The 12,210-nt window shown below is 35.7% G+C and overlaps 1 protein-coding gene across 10 annotated transcripts in view; it reads left to right on the top strand.

Annotated features, from left to right (window-relative positions):
• Positions 1-12,210, top strand: part of AKAP9 (A-kinase anchoring protein 9) — a 104,741-nt gene that overhangs the window by 84,325 nt on the left and 8,206 nt on the right. For 8 of the 10 annotated variants that reach the window (XM_086857470.1, XM_086857465.1, XM_086857468.1 and 5 more), the window contains 11 exons: positions 215-1,303; positions 2,289-2,429; positions 2,828-3,310; positions 3,729-3,792; positions 4,501-4,619; positions 5,389-5,580; positions 6,393-6,581; positions 7,225-7,369; positions 8,120-8,339; positions 9,319-9,469; positions 10,337-11,005. In XM_086857470.1, coding sequence (XP_086713596.1) covers positions 215-1,303; positions 2,289-2,429; positions 2,828-3,310; positions 3,729-3,792; positions 4,501-4,619; positions 5,389-5,580; positions 6,393-6,581; positions 7,225-7,369; positions 8,120-8,339; positions 9,319-9,469; positions 10,337-11,005 — 3,462 coding nt within the window. Of the gene's footprint in view, positions 1-214; positions 1,304-2,288; positions 2,430-2,827; positions 3,311-3,728; positions 3,793-4,500; positions 4,620-5,388; positions 5,581-6,392; positions 6,582-7,224; positions 7,370-7,664; positions 7,760-8,119; positions 8,340-9,318; positions 9,470-10,336; positions 11,006-12,210 lie in introns of those variants that run through there. The other 2 variants (XR_015278063.1, XR_015278062.1) reach the window with 1 other exon arrangement.

The following is a 12,210-nucleotide window of genomic DNA, read 5'->3' as shown; positions in this document are numbered from 1 at the left end:
AATACCTATTTTTCAGCTCTTTAAAGTTATGGGCTACTTTCTCAGTCCTGTTTGAAGATGTCTAAATTCTCATTAAAGCCATAGAAGAGACATCACATTAAGAAATTCATTGAGAACTTCCTTTTATAAGATCTTTCAATGTTCGATTAAACTGTTTCTGTGAAGTTCAGGACAAACATGACTTTGGTGGCTTTGTTTGGCTTTTTTCCCCCAGGTTATTGAAGAGCAAAATGAACATATACGGGAGCTTGAAGCCCAGATAGAATGTCTGAAAAGTGATCAAGAATGTATGAAGAAAAAAAATGATGAGGAAATAGAGCAGTTGAATGATGTAATTGATAAGCTTCAGCAGGAGCTGGCAATTATTGAACAAAAGATACCAACAGACGTTGCTGGTTTTCAAGAAGATGCTGACAGTCCAAAACACATACTTGAAGCAGTTCTGGCAGAAAAAGCATCTTTGGAAAAGCAAGTAGAAAACATAAATGCAGAGGCGTCTCAAACAAAGAATGAGCTTGAGGAAACAAAGTTAAAAATGAGCCAGTTAAAGCAAGAAATAAGTATGTTAAAAAAAGAGCATGAAAAAATAACAGAGAAATATAAGTGTGCACTGGTCCAAGGTGATAAGTCAAAACCAGAAGACAGGAGCAATGGAAAAACTGAACAAATGGAAGGAGGCTTATGTCAAGAGGTAGACTTGCCAGATCAGTCCCAGCTCAGGACTTCAGATGAGAATGAAAGAGTCACCATTAGCAAGATGGAGATAGAACTGCAGCAACTTCAGGCATGCATTAAGCAAAAAGATTCAGAACTGTGCCAGTGCTACACTGAAATAAAAGACATTAAAGAGGAAAGCAAAGTTGAAAAAGAAACACTTAAAAAGAGGATATTAGAACTGGAAAAAACACTAATGGAGAAAGTTGCTGCTGCTCTTGTGAGTCAGGTTCAGCTAAATGCAGTTCAAGAGCAGAGAAGATTCATGCAGGAAATTCAGGAAGCTTCAAAGTGCGTGGATGAAGCAAGAAAGAATGCCCAAACAGAGGGTTTGAGTGATAGGACTGAAAATGAGGCAGAATCAAAATTATCACTCTTAACACAGAGACTTAATGAGATGGAAACCCAACTGGCAATGGTAAATCGTAGCTTGGAGCTAGAAAAAGAAAATGTGAAAGTTGCACAAAAGGAAGCTACAGTGAAAGAAGAGAGGTTCTTAGAGCTTCAGCAATTGCTAGAAGAGGTTAAGGAGAAACATAAAGGAGAGATTCAGAAATACATCAAGCAAGAAGAAGTGCAGACATATCAGGTAAATAGACACAATTTTCTTTTGTCTTGTTTTCGCTAAAACCTGTTATATTATGTAAAGTATAATGAATAAAATAGTTCTTAATGAGAATAACTATAGGAATGTTCTTCTCTATGTAGCACTTTCATTTCTATATTATTCCTACAATTACAAAGAGCAGAAGGATATTATTTTAGGGGAACCCCACTATCAGTTTCCATTATGCATTTTCATGATTGTAAGGTGGTTTTGGATTTTGGACATAAAATTTCTTATTCTTAATTTGACTTGACATAGAATGGAATGTAGTACACTTCTGCATGGTGTGGATGTAGAGGTGGAGGTATTAAAATGATAAAAATTGTCTAAGAGAGGATTTAGAATGGTAAGGGAAGTGACACCAGTTTGTCTATACAGGTGTTTTTGGGATGGAGGTTGTTTATTTATATATGGTTTGTTCTTAATTTATGTTTTCTTGTTTTCCCATCTCAATTCCAAAGCTATTTCCCGTCAGTAGCTTTTCCAGTATTCATTTGTCCAGATTTCCATGCACTAGTGGTTTATTGCCTCTAATTTAGAACCGTCAGTCAAAATTGACTATGTTTGTTAGTCCAAAAATGGACTTGATGTGTCTGAATGTGGGAATTTTGGCAATCACAGAACCCAGTACTGGACAAGAAAAGGTTCTAAGATCTTTCATCCAAATAGAAATTTGATGAATGTCATGAATGTCATATAAGTTAAATACCTCATTTCCTACTCTCTGTTGACCTTCCTCCCTGTGCTTTCTGTGTGGTGTATCCAATTTATGCTTGCAGTTCAGTAAACTGTAAGATAGTCTTTTCTTCCATGGTCTTAGTTTTTTCCCTTTGAAGCTGTGTTAACGCAAATAACATAAATTTGTTTTCCTCTTTGGTCTTTTCACTTTGTAAGTTGGTGTGAAAGTGATCAGTGCTGTTAAAACTTGATTCCTTACCATTTTCCCATTTTTTGTGTTGCCATATAGGTGGAAGCACTGCTCATGGGAAGTCAAAAAGAAAAAGTGCTTATTACTGAACTTGAACAAGTGAAAGAAGAGGCAGCCGCTGCTAAGGAAGAACTGAGCTGTTACAGAGAACAGGCAGAAAAACTTAAGCAAGAACTAGCAGTAAGAACCAGAGTGTTCCATATTGTATTTAAATCAAATAGTTCTTCAGGACTTACTGTTCAAATATGCATGCCATAGTTTGGATTATTATAGTTTGGATATAGTTTGGGATTTTTTTAATCTTTTACTGAGAATGCTACCAAGAAAAACAGCCACTCGTTGCCTACTGTGAGTGGAACTGAGCTGACACCTTACATAAAATTGCCAAAGTACTTAGTTTTACTGCAGTGCAACAGTGGATCTAGAGCTGAATTTCTTAGGAGATAATATTTGCTATCATGTGTCATAACTGCTTTAAAATAGAACTAAACTGATCTGTAATGGTTTAGAGGGTTGCTTGGATTTTAGCTATTTTAAGTATTTGGAAGGATTGCAGTTGAGATTCTCCATATTTACAGGTAAAAGAGGCAAGTCTTATACATCTTCAGGAAGACCTGTGCAAAGTCAAAGAGAACCTGGTTCAAGCAGAAGAGAGGCTTGCAAGTTACCTGAGAAAGGACAAAGAAATGGTGAAAACTGAAAGCAAGAAGGATGTAGAAATATCATGTGATTTGTCAGCTAGTGAGTCTACTGTAACTGGAAACATCTCATTGCAAACAGACAAGACTGTGGAAATCTCACCAGTTCTTGTTAAAAATGCAGAAATTCAAACTGATTTGCAAAATGGATGCTCTTCAGAAGAGATTGCAGAGATTGTAAGAGAATTTACTGAAAAAATTGACCAAATGCAGGAACTCCATGCTGCTGAAATCATGGACATGGAGACAAGGCATATCTCTGAATCTGAAGCATTAAAGAGAGAGAAGTTTGTTGCAGTACAAGTATTGACTGAAGAATGTAATGCTTTAAAGGAAGTCATAGAAGCTCTACAAACCAAAGATGTATGTATTTTATTTTATAATTACTGAAATACTTTGATTAAAGCTTTTGCTCTTGCTACAGAAATTCCCATTTAAAATCTGTAAAGTGTGGACCAGCACATGCTCAGTAAAAAACTTTTAAGTGCTCTAATGTTTTTATGGCCCTGGAAGAGATTGTGAACCCCTTTCTCAGCATTTAAGTTTGCAGGTATGCTCAACTATCAGGTATCTCCTTGTGCTTCTGCCTTGAACCTGCCCTGTTCTGTGAAATGTAGGTCATCCTGTTGAATGACATCTCTCTCATATTCAGTTTTATTACTTTGGTTGCAGGGGAGGTGGAACAAAGAGGTTCACATTATTTCCTGCTCTTTAAAAATTTCTCCCTTACTGAGAGTGGGTGAGGGGTTAAAGACTTGATTGTTTTCTTTTCTAAATACAGAGAATCCCAGTTTCTGGAATAGCACGTTCTCCACCATGTCAAGCTAGAGATGGAGGTTCTAGTGGTAAGAAATTTCTTCTTACAGATTTCAAACAGTGTTGTAAATTAAATCTGCTTTTTTGATACTAAGTTTACCATTAAATATTTTGTGTTTGAAGAAGTCAAAGCAGCTACTGCCCAGATTGAAGCAGAAGCCTGTTGCACCAGCAAAAGGTTCTGGGCATGCCATGTCTCTTAATTTGGTACAAAAGGAAAATGTCTGTAGCAGAGATGGGTTTTAGTTGAGGCATCAGCAGCTAATTATTTTTCTTTCAATTAGAGATTCTATATCCTTCTTAGCTATTACATTATCTCTTCAACGTAGCTTCATCATCTCCTGATAGTATTTCAAACTACAGCTCCCTAGCAGTGGGAGATGATGACAGGTATTGACTTCCCCAAATGTAATAAAATAATTAGGGTGATCCTTTTCATAGGCAAGGCTAAGCATATTAAGAGAGGGTCATTTGGCAGAAGGGTTTATGCAAGTAGTTGTTTGTCTTGTAAAACTAAACTAGGATTTTTTTAAGTTTGGTTGTTTTATTTTTCAGTTTTGTTTTGCTGTCACTTCTTTGAAACTGAAAAACTATGAAACAGTCTCCAGGCTTAAAATGAACCCTTAGTGACATGCAACTACCTGTTAAAACAACAGACAAAAAATACTTTTTTGATGCCTGTTCTTCAAAGCTTCACAGTAATCCTACTTTCATGTTTTTCTCTCCTTTTATTTTAGACTCTGGTTCAGACTGGAGTCAAGGAACATATCTTGCTCAGACCCAGGGATCTGACACGATATCTGAAGGAATAGATGAAGGTGAAACTTCAACAGATTTACTTCCAAAAAAAATTAAGGTAAAATAGACTCAATGTTTTTTTTTTTAAGTAGCAAGAGTGATACTACCAAAAGTTGAGATTAGCTTCCGCTTGATCATTGATAGCAGAGCCATTTCAATAAGTTTTAGTATTGACTATTTTAATACATTTTCTAACAGCAATGTGCATTTTTGCATTTTAAATTAGGCTAAATATGAATTTGATATCTGTAGGCTTGTTCTCAGTTATGATTATGATAAATAAAACTACTGTTATAATTTATTGCAATTTTGTTGTATTAACAATAATGTCATGATCATATATTACACAATTTTATAGATTTTGTTTTTATAGCTATGTTATGAAAACAAATGTGTTTATTACAAGCAGTAAGAGTATCATGCTTTAATTACATTTTTAAAAAAACTATTTTGTGACAAAGCCTTAGCTTCATAATAATTTCAGAAAGTGAATGGCAAAGCTCACCTGGAAGCTTCCCAGGACCATTTTTAAAATGTCAGTTTCTATTAGTAGCTATTTTAAAAATAAAAAATTTATTTGACAGATGTACAATGGAAAATTTTATTTGAAACTGAGGAAAAATACAACTATTTAATAAGTTTCTGTCTGACACTTATAAAGGGTGACACTTCTCTCCTTGATATGAGGAAGCATAGTTTCCTTATCCTGATCAAATTCGAAGTTCCAGTTTTCCAATGAATATGAAATAAGATTGCAATTATTATTGTTGTTATTATTATATGTTGTTATTGCTGGCATTACTGATTTCTTTTCATTTTTATTGTAGGGTTTGCTGAGAGCAGTGCATCATGAAGGCATACAGGTGCTGTCTCTCACTGAATTTCCATATAGTGAAAAAGATCTGTCGCTGCATAAGCAAGAGCCAGAATCTTGGCTAGAAGAAAGAAAAGCTTTCCTAAGCACCATCTCATCTTTGAAAGACCTAATTGCAAAAATGCAAGTTCATAGAGAGGCTGAGGTATAAATAATATTGTAAGATTCTATCTGAATAAAAAATAATTTATTATGACCTTCTAAGACACATTCACTGTTCAGGTTTAAGTGCTTAAATATTCTGGTACAAGGCAAAATATTTTAAAGCCTGCTATAAAACTCCATATTGCACTTCATGTTATTACAGCTTGTATTTGTTCTGTGCATTGATAACTTCTGACTGTATAGGTCCACCTTTTAAGAAGAATTCTATTTTGAATCATGTTCCAGTAGCAGTTTAAATGGAATTTAATGCTGTTATTTATTGGCTTATTTATCAGTAATCTTTTTTAAACTTTTGCTTGTCAAATTACCCCAGTTAGACTCTTGGTCTAATATTTTTGCAGGTAGTTTCTATTCCTTCAGCATTTCCTTTAGCATGCAAAGTGGGCACATGAACTCTGTGTCATTTAAAATTAAATGTTTTTCATACACAATATCTGCACACTACCACATAGCTCTGTGAGAGCCTAGGGAGAGACATGTAATATATGAAAAATTAAAAGAATAGTGTGATATAGTAACCTCACTAGTAACTACACAGTGTAAGTTTTCAGTTACAAAAAGCTAAATTGCCTCCATCTAAAACAAAGCTAAAAGTTGAGCATTTGCGGATGCAGAAGAATTTGTAATGTGTACAGTAATTTGTAATGTGTGCAGTAAATGCATCCGTTTGGATAGATGAAATTTACACAGTTATTAAGAAAAGCTAAATATTCCACTGAAGACACACTACATAGAATTATAATGATGTAATCTTTCAATATGGCACTTTAAATTGTTTTTATACCACTGCAGATCTGTGCAAGTACTGAATCTGCTGAAGGTGTCTCAGACTGGCGAGGAGAACTTCTGCATGCCATTCAACAGCTTTTTGTGAGGGAACAAAATGTTCTCCTTGCTGCATTTCAAACTGAACTTGCAGAAATGGGCACAAGAGATGCAGTGATGTTGATGAATCAGTTAGAGCGCAGACTACAAGAGCAGGTAATATAAACCATATTGTAGTCAAAGTGTTTGTCTACAATAGATTCCAATTTTTTAATTATAAATCTATTACAAGTATATGTATTAATAGTACTTTTGACAGTCTAAGGATGAAAACAAAGTCAGACTTGCAGAAAGAACTGGTGTCTTTTAAAAGACAGAATTATGTGGCATGGGAAAGAAACTTTTGGCTGCACAAGTTTTAGAATATATACGGCCTTCAGAGATCAATTTGAATTAAACACAATTGTCCTGAGCTTGATGTCATTAAGTTAATTAGAATTATGTTACACTGTTTAAGAAAAAAGGTAGCTTGTTTATACAAAATAATTTGCAGGAAGAGAAAGTGATAAGGTTGCTATGGGACAGACAGAAGTCAGTTATCTCCTCTGGAACATGGAAGGTTTAGTGAGAAAATTGCAGTTTGCCAGAAAAGTGATAGCTCTTTTTAGTCTGTGATTCTGATACCTAGTAGAGAAATAAAAAAATAGCAAGCATTTCTGCCAAATATTGTAATACTGACTTAATTGAAAACTTTTTGACTGTATATGCTCTATGAATACATAGATAAATGTGATGTCAGCACTGCAGATAGTCTCATAAAATCTGGAATTTTACTTTGAAATGTTTTTAATGCCAATAGGCTACTAACCAGAGAGCAGCAATGGACTGTCTTCAGAATGCAGACAGAAGAAGTTTGCTGATGGAGATTCAAGTATTACGTGCTCAGATGAACAGTAAGAGAAGTAACCCAAAGAGAGAACAAGAGACTGATTCAAAAAACCAAGGTGACTTCAGTGGTAATATATGTCTGTTTCCAAATGCTTTCAAGGCAGTGCTTATAATGTTGTAAGTGACAAAAATGGTGACTTTCTTGGGTCTCTGATTTTGATATGTGTGTTCTAAACATGCATATATTTCATCTTTTTCAGTCTTATTTGACTGCTTCTGCAAAAATTAAGATATAATCCCTGTGTTTATGACTTGCGTCAGACTGAGAGTGATGCAAAGTTATGTTCAATTTCTATAAAAATCAAGCTTGAATTTTAAGGCTGTTTTCCATGTATATGCTTCACTGTTTAGGTTCAGCAGCTTTGAAATTATCTAAGTTGGATAGTCAGTCATAATGCAGAAACTAAGAAGCAATTAGAATGAAGAACAAAAGGTTCAGAGAACAGGTATACTTTAAAATTAAGTCAAGCTCACTGTCAGTGTTTAGTTGCAAAAATTAGGTCACAAGTATGCATATGTAAAATAACTTACTTGAGTTAGTCATTATCTAGATGATGCATACTGATATAGTTATAGCTATACTATAGCACATCTTATAGCCTTTAAGAAATAAAGAAGTTGATTTCTTGAAAGTATGAAAGTATAGAAGTCATGAGTTTGCTTTTATTGTGCTACTGAAAGAATATATAATTTTAAAATATCACTCTTAATAATAGCCTTGTGGTCATGCTCTGGCTAGGAGGAGCTTTAACCAAACACAATGTTTTCTTATGAAGTAATTTCCATATTAATGGTGCTCTCATTAGAAATGCTGGAGTATAATATGCAGCAGAAGCAGTTGCAAATTCTGGAGATGCAAGTGGAGCTCCGGAGTGTGAAGGACCGAGCAGCAGAGCTTCAGGAGCAGCTGAATTCAGAGAGGATGATGGGTGCAGAGTTGAAGAATGAGCTTGCACAAGCCAAACTAGAGCTTGAAGCAACCCTTAAAGCACAGCACAAGCACTTCAAGGACCTAGAAACCATCAGGTGTGGCTTTCAGTTCCAAGCTGTGTTGACTGTGAAGATTATCTTTCCTAATCTCAAATCATAATACTGATTTTATTAAGAGACTTGATCTCATGTAGTGTAATTGCTTCTCCGTATTTATGACAAAAATAGACTTTTACGTTTGACAAAAAATAGGTTGCAAGTCATAATTTGATTTAATACTTTATTAATTATCAAGTTCCTTTTAAACTTTGTCACATTAGACTACTATATACAAGCTAATAAATAGACAAAATTTATTAAAGGTTTTTAATTCCAGGAGTATGGAGAAAAAAATTACAAAGTTAAGATGACTTTGCAAGTACATCCATATGAAATATTCTTAAATGTTGCTTTGACATGGTTGGTAGTAGAAGCCACAGATTTGGCACTTGGGAAAGCCATTATTATTTATGCCTGAACCAGAGGGATGCACCCATGAGCAGTATCTTAATGTTCTGCTCAGAGATAACAAATTAAACTGGAGTTGAAATAGGGATTATTTTAAAGATTACTTTATACCCTTTACAGACCATCAGAAGCAAGTTTCTTTTGCAAACATGCAAAATTTATTTGCAAAAAAATGAAAATTCAGGTCATAGATTTTTCCTTTTCCCCCAGTATAGTTTTTTCCCTTGACAAACATGGCAGCAAGATGCACTTCCATGGCATTCCTTAAGATTTTGGCCCGTGACTGGATTAGGTTGAACACTAACTGCCTCTGAGCCCCCACAAGTGGCCGCTACAAAGGTAGCAGGATGTTACCCATGTGCAGGAACACACTTTTTTGTAGTTCTTGAGCTATGCAATTCTTAGGGGTTTGAGTTAGTCTTGTCTTTCTAAACATGCTTTTCGCTGTTACTCTACTAGACTAGCAGTGTTTTCAGTGCACAGGATGGAATAAATACCAAGTAACTGATTGTACCATGATAGAATTAGACCCATTGCCTAATGTGAAGTTTGCCTATTTCTCTTTTAGGACTGAAGTTAAAGAAAAAGCAGCTGAGCTAGATATTCTTAAGGATACAATGGCCAATGAACAGAAAAAATCAAGAGAGCTACAATGGGCTTTGGAAAAAGAAAAAGCTAAAATGGAACGCAGTGAAGAAAGAGGAAGAGAAGAGCTTGAGGTATTCCATAATCCCAAATAGCCTGGAACATCAAGGGGCATGAAAATATTCTTTTGATTAACATTTCATCTCAGCTTACATTTTTGTCCAGTAAATGCTTCATGTTCTGTTTTCAGCTGTAGTATTAGATCATCTAGAGCTGAAGAAAAATGTATAGAAGCTGTGTGGCAAAGTATTAAAAAGGCCGGGTGCACATTGCATTTAAATCAATAGGAATTTTACTGTGTTTTTCACACCCAAGATTAAAAGATTCTGTAATGGCTCTCAGTTATTCAAGGGGACAGGACACTGCTGATACGGCTACACCCAGCCCCCACCACAGCCTAACTCATAAAATACTGTATTTGTCTCCATTTAAAAAGTCTGCAGTTTCACCTCATGAAAATCAAATTAGAGAGTTTACTTTAGGAGAAAATGTTTCATTAATATGTTCCCTGGTACCTCTGCAGTATTTGCTACAGTGAAGTTGAGAGCATGTATCCTGGTACAAGACAAAAGACAAAAAAACAATAACTTCAACAGCATAGATTTATCTATATCTTGAAATCCAAAGTTGAAAAATCATTTCCACAGTATTAGAAAGTAAAAGCAGCTGGCTATCTTCAACTTCAGAACTACAGTTGTTTGTATCTCACTATAAAGAATGTGTTAAAAAGATTCTCTTATGAAATAATCTGATTTTAAAATAAAAACATCTGTCATGTATTTTAGTATCAGATATAACTGCAGTATTCACAGTATTGTGACATTACTTGTGAACAGCAAAACTTGTTAAAAGCAGCATGTGTAGCATATTTGCAGTTTGCAGAAGATAATGGAAAGTATGCACAAATGGCTTTGATCAGCTCTTATGTTTTCTTTTGAAAGGACTTAAAATTTTCTCTTGAAGATCAAAAACTAAAGAACCTAGAGTTAAGTAAACTTCTGGAACAAGAGAAGCAGCTGTCAAGTGATCTGCAACAGAAAATTGAATCCCAGGAAGCACTCAGTGCTGCCCAGCTGTCACGTGAGCGAGGCCGTAATTCTGAGTTGCAGGTGCTTCTTGAATCAGAGAAGGTTCGAGCTCTTGAAATAAGCAGTGCCCTAGAAAGGGAAAAAGAGCTATGTGCTCAGCTTCAAAGTGCTGAAGATAAGGGGCAAGCTGGAGCACATAATCCGTCTGAGGAATTACTTAAAGAGCTACAGAAGCAAATGGATGAAAAGCATGACCGTATAGTGGAGTTAGTAAGTGAGATGGAGAAGTATAAACTGGAATCTGTGCAAGTGAGACAGCAAATGGAAAAAGAAAGGCAGATCCAGAGGCAAGCATTACAAGTAGAACAAGATGCTAACATAATAGTACAGAAGAAACTCCATGAACTGGAGTCCAAAGTAGAAGACCTTCAGTGGCAACTTGGAGAAAAGAAGCAAGAAGTTCATAAATTAGGGAATGAAACAAAGAAGTTGCAGGAAATAATCCAAGATCTACAGAAAAAAGAGCAGGAGGATGAAGGAAAAAAGGAAGCTGAAAGGACACCAAGCCACAATCCCAATGAGGTACAGTAGCACTGAAAGTAATGTGTAATATTGAAATATGCAGTTTAATTCTTTTGCTCAATTATTTGTCACTGTGCCTTGACTCAATCTATAAAATAGCCTGCAGATTACAGAACATGAACAACAGAGAATGGAAAAGGGAAAGCATTCCAGTCTGCTTCCTAAAACTATTCACATGCTTCCTCCTGAGAGTGAAGTTATAGAAGTATGTGAGGAGCACAGAAGTGTATAAGGAGGAGCACAAGCTGGAGAAGTGCATCTGGGTACATACACACACTTGGCATCTCGGTATAGGAGAAGATCATTCCTTGCGACCAGTTGCAGGGATGAGATATTCCTACTCAGGAATGCCCTTAATCTTTAGTTCATAAACTGCAACAGGTCTTTGAAACATTATAAGTGATCTTCCAACAGCTTCAGTAAATAAATGAGTAAGCAATCAAACAAGCATATGCATGAATATGTATATGTTAGCAAACAAAATAGAAGAATGAAATCAAGGTAAAAAAATCAATTTAAGAATTATCCTAATTTTTAGATGAAAGAAAATGTTGCCTCTAAGTTTTTCACTGTCAGAAAAGTTCAGGAAAATTTTTAAGTTATTTTTTAAATTGCTTTTAGAACTTTTTTAGAAACTTGTCTGTAAAAGGTAAGTGTTGCTGGCTGAGTGATTTGTGGATAGTCGCATAGAGGATTGACGGGAGACTTGCTTGCCTCTTTGCTGACCTTGTTTTTGCCCATCCTGACATCATTCTTTTTACCAGTTATTTGTATGTGGAGCCAGGAAGGAAATTTTCTTTTCATCTAATTTGGCTACTGGTTTTTATCTTCTGAAGCATTGAAACTACCCCCAGCCAGAGGCAGGATGTTGAGTGTATTGATTCTGTGACAGCAGCAGAGTTCCTGCCATGCTCAGTTTGTGCACCTCGTTCTTCTGCACAGAGGGAACTGCCAGCACTGTGGTCAGCAAAGAGTCTTCCCTTGGATCAGGTTGGCAGCAGCTGTTGGGGTTTTTTCCCTTCCTCATCAGCAGATAGTCTTGATGTGCTTTCCAGGATCTACCTGGAAATTCAAATAATGAATGTCTTGCTGTCTCCTGTGACATTTGCAACACTCTGACTTTTTTCTTTGGTACCACACTGTAGGCAAACAGCCAAAGGCAGAGCCATGGACTCATGTTCTTTGTGAGGGATAGTAGTTCTTCC

Source organism: Cyanistes caeruleus, chromosome 1 (genome assembly GCF_971803275.1).
Source record: "Cyanistes caeruleus chromosome 1, bCyaCae1.hap1.1, whole genome shotgun sequence".
Taxonomy (NCBI): Eukaryota; Metazoa; Chordata; class Aves; order Passeriformes; family Paridae; genus Cyanistes; species Cyanistes caeruleus.
This window is presented reverse-complemented; position numbering and strand designations above follow the sequence as displayed.